Here is an 18,290-nt window from a genome sequence, read left to right as displayed (position 1 = left end):
GATAGCCACACAAACAATGCCACCACTAATAACAAAAATAACAGGAAGCAACAATTTCCTCTCTTTAATATCTCTTAACATCAATGGACTCAATTCCCCAATAAAAAGATAATGCTGGGTCTGTAAACAGGACCCAGCATTATGATGCATACAGGAAACCCACCTCAGTGACAAAGGCAGACTACCTTTAAGTAAAAGGCTGGAAAACAATTTTTCAAGCAAATAGTCCTAAGAAACAAGCTGGAGTGTTGCAACCTGGCATGTCTGTTACGAGGGTCTAACAACCAACTTTTGTCTCACTGCCCTGAGTATTAGAAAACCTCGATTTCCTGAAAAAAGCTTGAGAGTGCTGAAAGAAGTGAGTTAGGCTTTAGGCAGAAGCAAGAGGGTAGCGGGCTTGATTATTGCTGGTATAACAGCTTTAATTCCATTAATTGCTAGCACCACTGCTTCTGCAATAGCATTGACACAAGGAGTTAAGACAACTATTTTTGTTAACCATCTAGCAAAAAAATATTACTATTAAATATACAAAGTAATTTATATAGGTTTCTGGAACAATGAATGATGCTCTATAACCCGTTCAAATTATCTGATGGAGGTTCAGGGTCCAAGAGTTAGGAGCCATCCCAAGTGTCATGACAAATATCATTGGAGCAGTGTAACATTTGAAATTCACAATGACTGTCATTACAATTAGAAAAAAGTTTAAAGACACCTGTAGGATATTTGGCATAATCCTAACACCTCTCTGGGTGTGTTAACTTTGCATTGTGAGATTATGAATTTAAAGAATGCTGCTCTGTTAATCTTTGATGCCTGAGGTCAGTATTTCCATTTTGGTCAATTCTCAGGAATGACATATATAGTTTGATCAGGCTACCTTTTCTTGTCCTGGAATTCTTTTATTCTTGCTCATCATGTTAAATCTTATCTTTAACAATATCAACATGTTAGCAGCCAAAGTACATAGCTTAAACCTGAAAATAGATCCCCCGACAGAGTTATTAAATTGACAAGTTGGCAAGCCAAGGATGGGTAAAAGTCTGCACAGAGCCTTACCAACCTAAGACAGAAATGCATTGCCTTTGATAATGTATATTCCATGACAGATATGCAAGGCATTCTTGTCAGAATGACCTAAGACAGGCTCAGTCTTGTTAATGAAATAAAAAATGGGGAGAGGTGGAGAGCCTTTGGGGCTGATTGGCAAGAAGCTGACGTGGGCCAAGGACAAGGAAAGGGGTTGCTTGGCAGGAAGATAACATTGGCCAAGGACAAGGAAGTAGGCTTCAGGCAGGAATCTGACATTAGACTAGAACAAAGAAGTAATTTCAAGTAGGAGTCTAAATCGTAGGCTTCAACAAAGAAGTATTCTCAGGCAGGAATCTAAATTTTAGGCTAGAACAAGGAAGTAGGCTTCAGACATGAAAATGACCTTGGGCTAGGATAAGGAAGTAGGTTCAGATACTTTGGTCATCCTGATAAGCCTTTAGAAACAGTGAGCTCAGGAGTGTTCATGTAGCTGGATTTAATGCCTTGCTTTTCTTTGACTATTTGTGTTTATTGTATTGCTTATTCCTCGACTATTTGCATTTATTGTATTGCTAGACCCTCAACCTAGAACTGACCTTAATACATACATGTAATCAAAATGGTATAAAAGCATAAAGGAAGAGAGAGTATAGGATAGGGGATTCTAGGGAGGGAAAATGGGGAAAGGGGATGACATCTGTACTGTAAATAAATAAAATAGCCAATCAAATAAAAACAAAAAAAATAAAAATTAATATTTTATTTTATAACTATATATTTAATTCTAATGCATAATTAATCTTGTATCATAATTCTTCGAGGAATTTGCAGGAAAAAATTAGCATAATTGTCCTTAAATCTTATTTTTGGTCTGCTTTGAGATAATTGGTAATAAAAACCTCACTGAATTTACATAGAGAAAAAATAATAAATACATTAAAATATTAAAAAATATATTTAAAAAAACCCTCAAACCTGTCTAGCAAGGTTATATAGTTGACTAATAAAAACAAATTAAAAGAAGTCAGAAACGGGGCTGGGGAGAAGGCTCAGTTGGGAAAGTGCTCACCACACTAGCACTAGGACTTATGTTTGCCTCCCCACCGTCCATGTAGAGTTGTAAAAACTAAGGCATGGGCATGATGGTTTGTAATCCCATCTCTAGGAAGGCAAGGACAGGTGGTGTAGAAGAAATCTCCTATGTCTGTTTGGATACTTCACTTGTCAAATAAAGTTAATTAGCCTGTAGCTGAGGCAGGAAATAAAAGGTGGGAGTTCCAGTAGGAAGCAGAGATTCTGGGACAGAGCCAAGCTTAGGAGATTTCACCCAGGAACATGGAGGAGCTCTGTAACATGGAAGATGAGTAAAGGTAACCATCCATGTGGCAGAACTTAGAATAAACAGGATATTAAGCTATGATCTTATCAGGGAACAGTCAAAGCATATGACCTAGGTATTTGTAAATATATGTGATTCTCAGAGTCATTATTCCAGGAGCCTGGGGCTAGGAGGGAAAATATACATTCAACAAGATGGTTCCCTAGGACTTATCCATTAGCTAGCCTAGACTAGAGATCCTTGCCAAATGCCTGGCTTCAGGAGAGCATTCAGGCTTCTCCCAATTCTAAGTGAATGTTCATTGTGCCTAAGAAGATTAGCTGGTCATCATGGATAGGACAGAGAGGGGAGAAGTGGAAAACTTCAACAGTGGTCCTGAAGAAAAAGTCTCAGATACAGAAACTTTCCCAGGAAGAAGGCAATGAGATTAAATGTTGACCAGCTCTATGGGATGAGTGTGGTATTATCAGCTGAGTCACAAAGAACACAGACAGGCAGGAAGTGTGTGCAGTCAGTGCGGGGGGGGGGGGGGAGGGGGGAAGGGGCGTGGCCATAGGAAACCCTGACCCTGTCAGGGCTAGAGAGTTAGTGATAAAATTGGTATATATAAGTGTTATGCATTGTGTTGCCTAAGCATGAGATTAGAACAGAAATATTAATGACATCCTCTACCTCTGCTTTGCCTGTCTACTGAACAGCTGTTTCTAACTATGAGTTATTACACTTGACAGATATTTGGTGAGCAACTACTGTGTGCCAAGAACTCTTGGGGCAAATCACTAAAATAATTCTTGCCTCCAAGGAATTTGAATTTAGTGGTAAAAAAAGTAATTAAATGAACAAGAACAAGTTAGAGATAAAGACAAATGCAGTGAGAGCCATGAGTAAAAGCTAGGTAAGAAGGAAGAGGATTGGTGGCTGAGGGGTAGGGGGAGGTGCAGTCAGTGTTGAGAGGTGTCAAGGCCTTTGAACCAGTGTGGTATTTGCCCTGTTGAAGAACATGCACTTGACCTCTTACTTACAGTAAGAGAGACTTACAGTCTCCTCTTACTGAGCTCCACCCAAACACAGAGCAACCAGCTTTGGACTCAACTCCCTGAAGACTGAGGAACCACATTCTCTGGGGTTTACACTGTTGCAACACTGAAAGACAGAACACCCTTCTTCAATGCAACCTTCAGTGAGACATCTCTCCCCTCTCCCCTTTACACCAGCATTGTTGTCAGCTGGAATTTAGTTTACAAGTATGGTACTTACACATAAATATGCAAAATAAAATTCTGACTGAAAAGTGACTCCTTTAAAAGCCAGCTTCGACTTCTTTTAACACTGCAGTTACTGGTTTCAATTAAAGTCAGACCTACTGACATAATACACTTAAGTAATCACTCTGTGTAACCCCACGAAAGGCAGTATTTGCATCCCACGTTTGCCGCACACATACTAGGTACTTACATGAAATTCACACATCCCGTGCCAGCTGGTGGAGCAATCCAGACAAAGCTAAGGTTGGTTGTAGGTAGGTGACTCACATGAGAGGCCACCACGCTGCACATGAACTGATTACCAAACTGGTAGTCCGACATGATCCCTGTGAGACAGGAAAGGAGGGGTGTTACAAAGAAAACAAAATCAACTCCTATCTACCCACTAAGGCATGATGATATTTTGTAAACATTTTTACTTTATACCAATGTTCATTAAGATAAGTGGCTTCCCATAAGTTATGCAATTTTCTCTTTTCCCTGATAGAGGTAAATTGATCATTTAAAACATCATTATCATGAAATGACCTACAAAAGCCATCACTAGGGAATGTGCTTTGCCTTTGTAGGTTTCTCTACTGATCACCAAATCCCCTCAGAGGAGCATGAACCAACAAGTCTGGATTTCTTGGAGCTCTCAGTGATATGGGAGACCACACAGCACAGTAGACTGGGAGGGATGTTCACACAGATATGCTCTTGGGGATAAATACAGAACTTGGACTTCTATTGGGCTATTTCAGAGGACATCAGGTTTGCCTGCCACTGCCACCATTTTTTGTACTGGAGATCTTACAACCTGGGGAGCAGTACTCCAGGCTTAGTTCACTCTCAGGAAAACATGGTTTGACTTCTAGAATACAGGTCTCACAAAATTGGAGATAATGGTATTTCTGTTTTAATTTTCATGTTGGCAGTATGAGGACAGAGTGGGTGTAAGTTAGTGACTTGGTTGGTATAACAGAAATCGTATTAACAGAAAGAATGGTGCTGGTCATTTTGTAGTTTGTGCCATGTGCCAGCTTTTGTCTATGTTTGGGACTATCCAGAGTGACATCACTCTTAGATGGAGTTGCCTGATGCTGTGTTCTGTGACCTTGCTTATGTTCAATATGAGAACACTATGGCATATCCTCGGTGAGTCAGCACTACTGGAGTATCAGGAGATGCCTCTGATCCCTTTTAACAGAGCAGTTCTCTTAATTTTAACACAGAGGAGAATGAAAAACTAAATAAGGAAAAAAAACCTATTTAGAAAATAAACAAAATACCTGGAGAGATTTTGTGTCAAAGAAAGTATATATGACAAATAAGGTACAAAAGTGTTCGACCATATACACTACTCCAAACTGCAAATTAAACATCAACAACAACATAGCAACCCTCTGTCTATCAGAACAGCCCAAATCCCAAACACAGACAATACCACCTTCTGGTGCACATATACACTGAGTTCACAAAACTCTTTAGCCTCTTTGAAGGACAATTTTCTTATAAGACTAAAAATATTTTTACCATAACATAATAGCAATGGTTATCCTTGCCATGGACTCATATGAAATGAAAACTTACACACACACACACATACACACATATACACACACATACACACACATACACATATATACACACACACATACACACACATACACACATATACACACACATACACACATACACACACATACACACACACATACCCACATATATACACACACACATACACACACATACACACACACATACATACATACGCACATACACACACATACACACACACATACACACATACACACAAATGTTTAAAGTAGACTTGTCAATAATTTCTAACACTCAGGAGTAACTAGAAGGTCTTTCAGGAGAAGGATGAATAAATGAACTGTGATCTATCTAGGCAATGGAGCCTAGTTTAGCTAAAATGGAAAAATAATGAACAAGCTGTGTAGGGATGCAAAGAAAGCTGAAATACATGTAGTACTATGTAACAGTAGCCAATCGCAAAAGCTACAGCATGCCTGATTCCAGCTGGATATCACACTTTAAAAAGGGAAAACTAGAGAATCAATTCAAAGATGAGTGCTCACTGGGGCCTGGCGAGGGAGAAGGGAAGAGGCTGAGGAAAGGGTCTGAGGGCAGAGGGGCTACTCTGTACAGGGCTTTAATAATGGACCAGACTCATTATGTAAATGCTGAAACCTCATAGGACATGAAATACTCAGAGTAGCGCCTAATAGAGGCTATGTGCTCTGGGTGACAATGATGTGCCAAGTGCAGGGTCACTGATCCTGACAAATGTGCCATTGTGGGCAGGATGTCAGCTACAGAGGTGGTTTTTTGCTCTTTTTTTCTCAGTGTGTAGAGGCAAGGGCTATATGGGTAACTTTTAAACTCAATTTTGCTGTGAATTTAAACTTGTTAAAAAAAAAACACATATTAACTAAAAAAATTAAAACATTCCTAGGAATAGGAAAGTCAGTTTCAAAATTCTCTCATTTATTGAAGTTGTGGTTTTGAGCAAATGTTTTATACTCTCTCAAATAAAAACAAATGGGAAATTCTGTGTCCCCTATATCTAAAATACACTAAATTTGTTGTGAGATGGGAGAAAATGCATTTGGTACTACAAATGCAGCCAAGGATCCATGTTTAGGGAGGTCAGTCTCTAGGGGTGGATCCACTACTGCTTTGGTGAATGGACACAAAAATTTAGATTTCACATGTAAAACATGCAGTGCTTGATTCTCATAACAAACAACACACAAATCAATATACCATGATGCATCTAGCTGATTGTCCATGATAAATACTGATTTTTCTTCCTGTCTAATTCTAAGTATTTCCCCACAAAACCTCAGTTCATTCACACTGCCTATACCTCTGCCACCTAAAGTGGCTACTTAAATATAATTTGATTAAAAGCAGAAATATTTACTTTTATTTGCTCAAAACGACAGCTTTAATAAATGAGAGTTTTGAAACTTATTTTCCTATTCTTGGCAAAGTTTTAGCTTTTTAGTTACTATGTGTTTTTATTTAAGACAAGTTTAAATTCACAGAAAAACAAAAACCTCAGTTCTTCAGCTGCACTAATCATATTACAAGTGCTAACGATGCAGCCGCAGGTCAGCATGCACTCGGCAGCAGACACGGACGCTTCCTTCCAAGGTAGAGATCCCTATAAGATGGCCAATGCACACCCGGCGGTGGTGGCGCACGCCTTTAATCCCAGCACTTGGGAGGCAGAGGCAGGCGGATTTCTGAGTTTGAGGCCAGCCTGGTCTACAGAGTGAGTTCCAGGACAGCCAGGGCTACACAGAGAAACCCTGTCTCGAAAAAACCGGAAAAAAAAGAAAAAAAGATGGCCAATGCACAAAGCAAAACTCAGCTTCTCTGGATTTACCACTGATCTTATTTTAGCTTCAGCTTCAGCACTGTTGGCCTGTAAGTCTTTCCCATGCCCTTCCACACTGAACACCTCAAATATCAAGTGGGTCCCTCTGCTGTGTTAACACAAAGATGCCCTCTAATTAAATAATTAAATTAAAATTAAATTAAAATACAGTCTTCAACTGTTCTCCATCACCTCACAAACCCTATGTCAGGATGTACTATTGAAAGAGTTAAAAATCTTTTAAACTTTTCATAGATGGAGTCAAGAGTACAGATCAGCTTGTTCTGCGTTCTGGGTCCTAGGAAACTAGCTATCCACAAGACAAAATAGATGATAGATTGAATAGAGTTCAGAGCTGGGAATTCAAGATCAGGTGACCAAGTGCTATGCTTACCAGGAACTAAAAACTGACCATAAAATAGATTGAATAGGGTTTGAGCTGAGAGTTCAAGTTAGCGTTCCTGTGCACCCTGGATACCAGGAGAGTTTGAGTTGGGAGTTCTCAGCATGCCCATACATCCTGGATACCAGGAAATTGGCTGATTACATATAGGCTCTTAGAGAATAGCCTGTTCCTTGTGCCCTGTCACAAACTGAATAATGGGCTGGAACTTTCCACAGGTGCTCTCCAATAGCCCTCCCTTACTCCCCCTGGGTTGTGGTCCCCCCCCCCAGTTGTGGTTTTGGGCTTTAAATTCTCTCTGTCTCCAAAGCCCTGGGGTCAGACCCCATTGCCCCTGCGTGGGCTATAGGTCTTGACCTCAGTATACTGATTAAAACCTTTAAGCTACATCTAAGACAAAAGTCATCGAGTCAAAGAAACCATGAGGTTAGAGCGAAAATGAGACTCCTAGAAAGATGGCGTTCTCAGAGCAGACTCAAGAGCCACGACTCAGAAGTTGCCACTCCCCTTCTGGTTAAGTATGAAGCAGGGACCCAGTGTGTGGAAATGAGACATCTGCAAGTCAGTCTGGCCACATAGAAGACAAGTGCTCCAGCTACAATCACGTGGGAAGGGAATTAATGGAACAAGCTAGGATTTCAAACCTTTGTAATGTGATTCATGGTCAAGTAGCTTCTCTTTCCTTAAAATTTCTCTTAGGGACTGAGTCAATGTCTAGGTCATATACTACCTTACTGAAATTTATAAGCTGCTGACATACATGTACATGCCATATATATGGCTGACAATTATATATATATATATATATATATATATATATATATATATATATGTCTAGGAAAGTAGTTCTCCATCCTGACTGTCCACTGGTACATCTAACCTGAGTAGAGGGAGTTTTAAAAGCTTACCCACTGAGTATTATTTGTAGCCAGTACTTGAAAATTATTATTACTATTATTGAGTATTATTAAATAATTATATTATAAATGGTATAACTATATAGTTATAAATTAAATTAGTGCATGTTATATAATTATATACAGTGATTATAACATTAGTATCATTATCATTAACATTATATAAAATTCTAAGCGTAGGGTTGAAACTATTCACATTATCAAAATTTCAACACAATTTAAAAGTATTCAACAGAGTCTTACCAAATGGCCTTAGTAGTAATAATGTAAAATATTCTATATTTTTGTCCATTACTCCAAAAATGATCCCACATGTGTCTTCCAGACCCTTGTGTCTGTGGATGTATGTGATGGGGTCCATATGATGCATATGAAGGCAAGAAGAAAGCCTTGGGTATCATTCCTCCTGAAGGCTGTCCACCTCCTTTGAGACTGGCTAGCTAGCAAGGACCAGGGATCTTCCTGTATATATTTCTCTAGCACTGAACAGAGCTACAACCATCAGAAATGTATTTACTTAAACAGAAACCGGAGGGGAATAATCTGGTATTCACAGAAACCTTATTTTGCACATAAAATAAATGACAGACTCTACCCGAAATGACTTGAGTAAGGAATAAACTAACCTTATAAATAAATTATCTAGAAAATAAGTATGTGCTAACTGGATGCTACTGATAAAAATACATATTAAAACTATGAAAGAAATTCATATGTACAAATAAAACAGTGGAAATGAATGTCAACAGAAACACTTCCTATGACCTAAAACCATGATTCTGATGCCAGTTGGGATATCAAGAAAATGAACAAGAAACAAAAAAAATTGCTCACAATCAAAAGGCAGTAAGCAATGGAGCCTAGATTCTAACCAGGGCATTCAGTGAGCAGCCAGAACGGTTGTACTGAGTCTTGATAGGAAAGTTACAGTTTTCCCCCTTTTTACATGAAGCATCAAGGACATGAAACAGTCCCCTCAGCTTTTCAAACACAGATGTGTAGCCACTGTCAGCTTTGTCCCTGTCCAGCCTTATTCTGATATCTGAGAAATACTGATCCTGAGCACCAAGAGCTCCTTCAGCTCCAGGGTGTTCTGAGCACTATTTGAATAAACCAAAAGAAGAGAGGATTTTGCACAGACACAGACATCATGATCAGGGTGCACCCAGAAGATGACAGAAAGTGAATGACAGCAGCCAGAATGGCTTCCGTTGTCCCACAGGACACAGGTTACTGCAGTCACCACCATCTCCTCAATGCCCATGTCACGACAGACAGACGTGATTCCTGCCTGAGACTTAGAATCATATTCTTAAGGATCTAAAATCTGACTATGGTCATGCAGGGAAACAAGACATATTGAGTTTTAATCATGCTTGTAAAAAGAAAAGAACTAAAAAAATGGGTCTAATTAAGCTGTTTATCAAGAAAACAAGTGAACATAGAGTGTACATGTGTGTCATGCATTTACATATGTGGCATCCACTTTTATGTTCACTATTGTGGTTATATAGAAACTTTCACAAAAAAAAAAAAAAAAAAACATTTTACATGAAACTTATTCCCTCGAGGAAACATTTGGAAGAGAACTTGGCTCTCAGCAAAAGTAAACATGTGTGGGTCTCCTGATCTGACTTGGGACAAGGAAACTAAACTATAGAAATTCTGAAGTTCTACAAAGTGACATAGCGGTTATGATTTTTCCATGTCATTTAAAACACTTTTCTTTTGGATGTTTTATACGAATATCTGAAAAACAAAATATTCACAGACTACTTATAATTTCCATATCAGCAATCAGTAGAACTTTAATATGCCCATTCCTTTTATGAAATCTGGTGTTTCAAGTTCATTGCCATACAAACCATTAGATTACTAATTTATTACTATCCAATATTCGTCTTCTGAAAGCTGTGGTATGAGAGGAACCAAGAGCAGTTTCCATTATCCATATCACACCTCTGCAAGGTTCATCTCATGATATCTCTAATTATTCTAAACTTGCCTCCATGATCCCTTTTTAAGGCAATGACACACATCTCTGTGCCTTCCAGGATGTCATTTTCCCTGACAAGTCTTCAGTTATTTTAAGTTTGTGACTAAACCTTGTATGAACCCATTTCCCATGAGGAGTGTTTCTCTATCTTAGAGTGTGCACACTGTGGGGTCCTCAAAGCTGTAACCAGGAGTTCTAAGACTTCCCCTGCCTAAAATAGAATGCCCATAGTCTCATAAGACATAGCTTATTTACTTCTTAAAAACCATACTGAAGACTTTAGAACCCAAAATAACAGTCTTGTGAGGAAATTATACTCATGTCAGGCTTTGTGGATTAAAAATACGGTTTACTCAAGTCTGTTTAGTTTGTGATTTCCCACGGTTAGTATCAGGAGCCAGGAACATGTACTGGTTTGGTTTTTTTTTTTTTTTTTTTTTTTTTTTTCACATTTCAGATGAAAACTGTGCATGTGCATGAAGAAACACAGAGAAAGTATATTAATCCTTCAAAGTCTTATATGAAAACTGTAGCTGCCAATCAAACTGATAAAATTCTGAGAGTGTTATTTGCTATTTTGAAGACCTGAAGAGCAGTTGATAGAATGTTTTCTACAAAGCTCAGAAAAGTTACTGCCTTACAACTACTTAAGAAGTTTAAGACTCGACTGTCTGAGGATGTAAACTTTCATTTCTCTTCTCTGTTTCCATCTCTTGCTCACTCTGTAAAAAAATATTCATTGGTTAAGGAAATATGGTGTTCTGAAAACCGAGTTTGGGAAGTTGGTCCTAAACTTTAAAGAAGAGGAGAAAAATGAATTACATAGTTCCCTCCAGTCATTGTATAGCCTATTAATTCAAAGCTCAACATTGGCTTGCCTGCAATATTTTCTGGCTCAATATACAAAGCACTTCAACAAAGTCAGCCATAATTTCATACACTGAAAAGTAATCAAAAACTCACTGAAACACCCATTGTTGCCATGTATCTGTGAAGTAGCAGGAGGTAGACAGTACACACGAAGACTCAACAGGTATGCACTGCACATTTATTTTCTAAAGCACTGAAGGCTTTTGCTTTCAGATTTCAGCCTAAGAAGTAAAAGCATTAGAAACTATAATAAAATCATTCTGGAACTGTATGATGATGGGATTGGTGAGGTTGCCTGGGGAAGTACACTGCTTCCACAACCTTCATCAATTATGTAAATAGAGCCTATTCTAAATCAGCTTGGTCCTTTCCTCATTTATGAGGGTAACCAAGCTGAGTTTCTGCTCCTCCTAACACTGTCAGTCCCTAACTGCCTTCTCTGTGTCTTTTGACAAATAGTATTACCTTATTTTTATTTGAGAGGCAGTAGGGAAAAGGTCAAACTGAGAACACTTGACTCTGGAGACAAGCTGCTCCTATACAAACCTGTGCTCCACCACAGAGAAACCATGGATTCTTGAGAGTCACTCAGTTCTTCATCAAGAAAACAGGGAGGAGAATAACTGGGTGGCTGTGAAGGCGAAATGACTGGATAGCTCACGGTGCTATGTGTGCTAGCTGTTCTTATAATTTCCATCTTAGAGACTCAGAAATCAAGACACAGTGTCAGTGACTTGTCAATCACAGCAGAGCTGGTAAATAGTGTCTGAAGGTGGGTTTAGCTTCTGTCTTGCACTGTCTGTTGGTTTCCTTCCTGCATGCTTATATGGTAATGCCTCATTCTGAGAGAGATCCCAGTTCTGACAGCTTTAAGACACAGTTGCTCCCCTGTGCAGCAAAACCAACCAGTTACACTTAGATGTTTATAGCTGCTGAGTTTACAGACCAGCATCCTTTTCAAAGATCAAGTAGTGTGTGCACCATCTTTACTGATGCTGAGCTGCTTCACCAAAGCTCGTCTCTGTTGCCTTCTTTCCTAACATCACACAGGCTCTTTCCTGAATAGCTGTGTGCTGATGGACAGCTAGGATATGCTGCCTGCCCAGCAGGCACTAATCTAGCCACATCACACTAGCTACCTGTCCACAATAACATTTCATTTTACTACTGGGGCCAACTTATTCTTCTGATCTCATTTTGTTTACAAATGATTGAAGTTGCATTTTACCCAGGTAAGGAGTTGTATTTCACATTAGGCCAAAGAAATAATTAAAAAGGAGGGTTTTGAAATATAAACCTAAGGCAGCCTGGGACAGAAAAGAACCTCTATAAGACTTTCTTTGAGAGAGTAGCAGACTCAAAACTGCAGCCATGGTGGAGCAACACCAGCTCCAGGGAACCTCCTTTTACTTTGCAAGTCTCCCCTCTTTACTATGAAAGGAATGTCCATTTGACCCACATGATGTTTACAGCAGTAATTAGAATACAACATCTTTCTACTTCTGCACTTCCTGATTTCAAAAACAGAAAAGGATGCAATCACAGAACAAAAAGTAATAGCTAATATTTGCTTCATATGTAATGTTACAAAGTTCTTACTTCACATTTTTTTCACAAAGACTTGCTCATTTGTCCTTTAAAACACCTTGTTTTTCCTGTCTTCTAGAAAAGCTCGGCCTGCTGAGTTTTTCACATTAGTCAACTATTTGCTTGACTTTTGTATCACAGCCCTGTCACTTTTTGGTGGAGTGACTTTAAAGCAAGTTAAATAAACTCTCCAAGTCCTAGTAACATGGATAATAAGATCAATGAAACATAGAAGTGATTACATGAGGCAATTCCCATATTTATATGCCAAGTTTCACATAAAGTCACTAGGATAGTATCCAAGAGGGGCCGAAACTTTATTTACAGAATTGAAAATTATATTTCAGTCTTTCTCTGTCTCTATTAGACTCACATAAAATTCCCCTTGGAACGGGCTGCAGATCATTCAAGCTAAGTATGAATTCTGAGCTAAAATGATAAGTCAGAGGCAGTGTAACTCTTGTTACGCCCCAAAGGCTCTACGTGTAAACGTAGAATTTAGTTATCTTAACTGTGCCTTCATACTGGCAGCCCTAAAAATGTCCCTAATTCTAAATACCTATAACTGCTGCTACATTAGAATAGCTCTACAACAAACTGCTTTATCAAATAATTTGCCTTTAATAAAACTAATAATCCCATGGTGTTTTATCTGTAAACATGCAAAGTCTCCAAGGCACAGAGACTTCTTCTCTAGTGCTTGTGAAAAGTTGTGTCATTAAAACTTCCTTCTCTGCATTAGTACCATTTCTCAGTAAACTTTCTAAACCAGTCTTTTCTAAGTCCCTTTGAGCAAGGTAACTCAGATCCAAAAGGACATGCATGGTATGTATTCACTAATAAGTGGGATATTAGCCAAAAAGTACAGAATACCCAAGATACAATCCACAGAACTCAAAAAGGTTAACAAGCTGAAGGGCCCAAATGAGGACGCCTCAATCCCACTTGAAAGGGAGAAGAAAGCAATCATAGGAGGGGGAGAGAGGGAGGGTCCTGGGTAGGAAAGAAGTCAGGGAGGGGAAGAGGGGAACATGATTTGGTATTGGGTGGGGGAAAAGGACTGAAGCCCTGAGGGCCAGCAAAAAGAATGGAAACAGGCAACCTCAAGAAGTAGAAGGTGGGTGGACCCTCCAGAATGTACCAGAGACCTGGGAGGTGAGACATTCTCAGGACTCAAAGGGAAGGACCTTAGATGAAATGCCCTATAGTAGGTACAGTAGAGAGAAGAAACTTGGAGAGCCAACCTCCAGCAAAAAGACAGAGCATCAAATAAGAAATGGGGTTGCCATCACACAGTCAAAAATTCTGACCCCTTGTTCCTGTCTAAAATAACTGCAGGGACAAAAATGGAGAAGAGCCTGAAGAAAAGAAGGTCCAGCTACAGGCCCAAAGTGGGATTCAGCTCAAGGGAAGGCCTCAAGACCTGACACTATTACTAATGCTATAGAGTGCTCAAAAAGGGACCTATCATGACTGTCCTCCAAAAGACCCAACAAGCAGCTGAAAGAGTCAGATGCAGATATTTTCACCAAACCAATGGACAGAAGCTGCTGACTCTGTGGTTGAATTAGGGTGACCCTTGTATGAGGACCAGCAGTCTCAATTAACCTGGACCCCTAGGCTCTCTCAGACACTTAACCACCAACCAGGTAGCATACACCAGCTGACATGAGGCCCCAAACACATATACAGCAGAGGACTGCCGGGTCTGGGTTCAGTCAGAAAAGATGCAATGAACCCTCAAGAGACTGGAGGCCCCAGGGAGTGGAGAGGTCTGGTGGGAGTGGAGATATACTTGTGGAGACAGGGTGGAGGGAGGAGGGCAGGAGAGATGGGATGTGGAACAGTCAGAGGAATGGACTGGGAGGGGAGTAAAATCTGGAGTGTAAAAAAAGATTAAATAATTTTTTTAAAAAAGAAAAAGAAGTCACATAAAATATGTTATCTAAACAAAATCCTGGATATAGTCTGCTGCTGTCCTCACCTATGAACCAGAGAATTCAATCTAATTGAAAAAAAATCATAGAAACAAAATACAGCTGATCTAGAAGGGCCAGATAAACTTGAATGCGAGAGAACACAAATACTATACATAAGAAACCATAAATCACCTCCAAAAGCCTTTGAATCTACTCTTCACATAACAGGTAATTGTTTTCTGCCATTAATTATGTGTTCTGAATCCTTCTGCTGACAAAATCTATTATAAGACTATAATATATTTTTGAGATAAGTCACTTCTGAGAAAGTATTAGGACTTACATCACACACTGTCGAGGTAATTTAATGATAGGAGCTGTCCATGGTGCTGAAGCTCATTCCTGCTGGGTACCCAGAATGTACCTGCCTTTACTAAAGGCATTATAGCTCAATTAATATGTTCCCTACAATTTCTATCTCTTTGCTGTCATAACCATTCATAGATAGAATATGAAAGGAGCTGCAATGTACTGTTTCCTAGATGAAGCAATGGAAAAGGATAGGTGACATATATGTTCCTTTCTTCTCTTGATTTCAAGACAGTCCTGAGCCAAGCTTGAAAACAGCCTCCACCGCTGAGGAGCAGCATGAAGAACAACCCACCTAGTTTATGTGGCCTTAATCAAGCTAATTTGCTCCAACAGCAAAGTCAGACTTACCTTGCTACAGCATCTTTTAAATATGAATTCATTTCCTTGCTATGTTAGTTCTTAAGACAAATGATTTGATCTTACTAATTTTGAATACCACCTCTAAAATCATCATTTGGTAGGTGAATAACCAAACTCTGTAGCCTGTTTTTGTATTCTGTATCATGCTATGTATTTTCAGAAAGACCCATATACTTTAGAGCAGTCAAAGCAAAACTGTAACAAGGTTAGACTGTACAGAACTAATCAGTAACAAGATTCTAAAGCCAAACATCCTGGGTTTGCATTTCTGTCCTTCTATACACCTTGTCTTTGCTAAATTACATGATAATTATGTGTTTCAGAAAAGGTAGATGTAGAGTAACACTACGTCCTTAGTTGGGTTACAAAGCTAACATATATAAAATGTTTAGAACAATGCCCAGCATACATCAAGCACTACAAAAATGTTGGGTGATTACTACATCATGCTTGTAAAAAGAAAAGTACTAAAATAAATGGGTCTAATTAAGCCGCTTCTCAAGAAAACAACTGAACATAGAGTGTATATGTGTGTCATGCATTTACCCATTTCTATCAATTTCTTAATGACTTAGGAGATCTTTTTTTTTTTTTGGTGAAGACATTCATTCAATACCTCATATTTGCTTTCATATAGAATTATGGATACATTAAAAATATTAGATTAGCACAGTAAATCACACATAATACTAAGAAGTGTAGCTTAAAATATTATACATCATGGTAGCAGAATATGAACCAAAGAAAGTATTAGCAGGGCTGGGGATGTAGGTCAGTGGTTGAGCACGTGACTATATGGACAGGGAACCCTGGATTCAATCCAGAACTGAGAAAGAAAGCAGTAACAATGAATGAAGATTTATGAAAAAAATACGTTCCATTCATTTTTCAGTTTTTATGTTTTCCAGACCCTCAGTACCTAAGTATTTCCTGAGTGAGACAATACCACTTTAAGGGAAAAAAAATGCTTTTCACATGAAGAACACTTTTAACTATTTTCATTTAAGTTTTATTAAAATTCATGCTCCACTATGTCAATAATTAGAATAATAAATCTCAAAAATATGTATTTTTCCATTTGAATCTAAATGATTACACATATATTCTTAGTTTTCAGATGTAAAATAGATTAGAAAATTAGGAATGAGGCATATATCTTTTAAAAACTGTAGTACTCTACAAGCTGAAGTTACGCAGAGAGTAACGATTTGAACTAAACTGCTTGGGGTGTTATTTGACTAGGTAGTCATTTGAAACCTGCAGTGCTAATTATTTTTTCCATGCATCCCAATTACAGTTTCCCCTCCCAACTTCCAGTCTCGTCCCACATCCCCTGGGAACCCAGAGCCACTCCTCCTCCATTTTTTTTACAGGTAAACTATTTGTTAGAGGTAAATTTAATTTTTCTCCCTACTATATTTTATTTTCTTTAAGTTTTTTTAAATTCAATACTCTATGTAATGAGAAATGACCACACCTATCCTTATTTTTCATTCTAATTCTTCCCATGTTCTATCCAACAGCTCCCTGCCTGCTTCATGTTTTCTAGTAACCCACTAGTTCAGCTAGTGCTGCCTACCCAGATGTGCACGGGAGCATGGGAAAACAGTCATTAAATCCAAAGGAAAAAGAAAAGAATGATTCTTCTCCCACCTACAGCTATCCACTGACAACAGTTTCCCTGTAATAGGCAGGGCCTGGAGATTATCCTCACTGTGTCAGAGTTTTGGCTAGCATGAACTTGTATAGGTCTTGAGCAGGTAACCACAGATGTGATTAGTTCAAAATTGCAGCAGCCATGTCAGGTCACAAAAACCTCAGTTTCTTTTAATAATGACTGTTTTTTGAAGCTTATTTCTGACTCAATTCTTTGCATTAATCAAAATTATCATATTTTATAACATGGCTTCTTTTAAGCATTATCAACATTTTATCTTTAATGTAATTTTATTACCGTATACCACACCTCTTTTTGTTATTGGTAAAGCATGGTGATTTCAATGAGAAGGGCCCCCATAGACTTGGATGTTTAAGGAGTTGGTACCTAGCAGGTCTAACTGTTTGCGAATGATTTAGAGGCATGGCCTTGTTAGAGGATGTGTGTCACTGGGGGCAGGCTTTGAGGTGTCAAAAGTACTTGTCACTCTCAGTTAGCACGCTTAAACTTTATCAGTGTGTCAGGATGTAAGGTCAAGGCTAGTACCCCGACACCATGCCTGCCTGCTTGCTACCAGGATCCCTGTGATGATGACCATGACCTCATCCTCCCAAACCTCAATAAACACTTCCAGGAGTTTCTGGGCTCATTGTGTTTGTCACAGCAATTAAGAAGTAACTAAGATATTAACATAATTTCTACATATACTTTAAGAAAAGTAAATTTAGGCATAGGTTTGGAATTATTTTACAGTGTACAATTAAGAAGACAATCAATTCATTTTTAAAAGAGTTATTCTTAGTCCTTTAGAAAATTTAATTTTTAATATCAAATTTATAGGTACTATGTTAGAATATTAGTATATTTGCAAAGTAAAAATAAACATGTATACACTCTGAAAATCTAATACATATATCTTTATCTGTCAGTTTAGAAAAATAAAAACAACATAATTTTACAAGTGTCACAACAAAAGTAATAATAAAAACAAACAGAACCTGATAAGCTCTTTGAAAAGAAATGTTACTAATAGAGGACAGAGTTAAAGAAAAAAAATGTGGTTATAGATATCTGAGGGTCTTTAGCAGGCCAGAGATGGATTATGGGACTAAGAGATTCCATGACACACAACTGTCAGGTCCTTAATTTATCCCCCAGGGTCAGTAAGAAGACAGCAAG

The 18,290-nt window shown here is 38.5% G+C and overlaps 1 protein-coding gene across 5 annotated transcripts in view; it reads right to left on the bottom strand.

Moving 5' to 3' along the window:
- The window catches only part of Reln (reelin), a 438,704-nt gene that overhangs the window by 311,862 nt on the left and 108,552 nt on the right, over positions 1-18,290 (bottom strand). For all 5 annotated transcript variants that reach the window (XM_076913169.1, XM_076913171.1, XM_076913172.1 and 2 more), the window contains exon 3: positions 3,830-3,965. In XM_076913169.1, coding sequence (XP_076769284.1) covers positions 3,830-3,965 — 136 coding nt within the window. The remainder of the gene's footprint in view (positions 1-3,829; positions 3,966-18,290) is intronic.

This window comes from Arvicanthis niloticus, chromosome 15, assembly GCF_011762505.2.
Source record: "Arvicanthis niloticus isolate mArvNil1 chromosome 15, mArvNil1.pat.X, whole genome shotgun sequence".
NCBI lineage: Eukaryota > Metazoa > Chordata > Mammalia > Rodentia > Muridae > Arvicanthis > Arvicanthis niloticus.
This window is presented reverse-complemented; position numbering and strand designations above follow the sequence as displayed.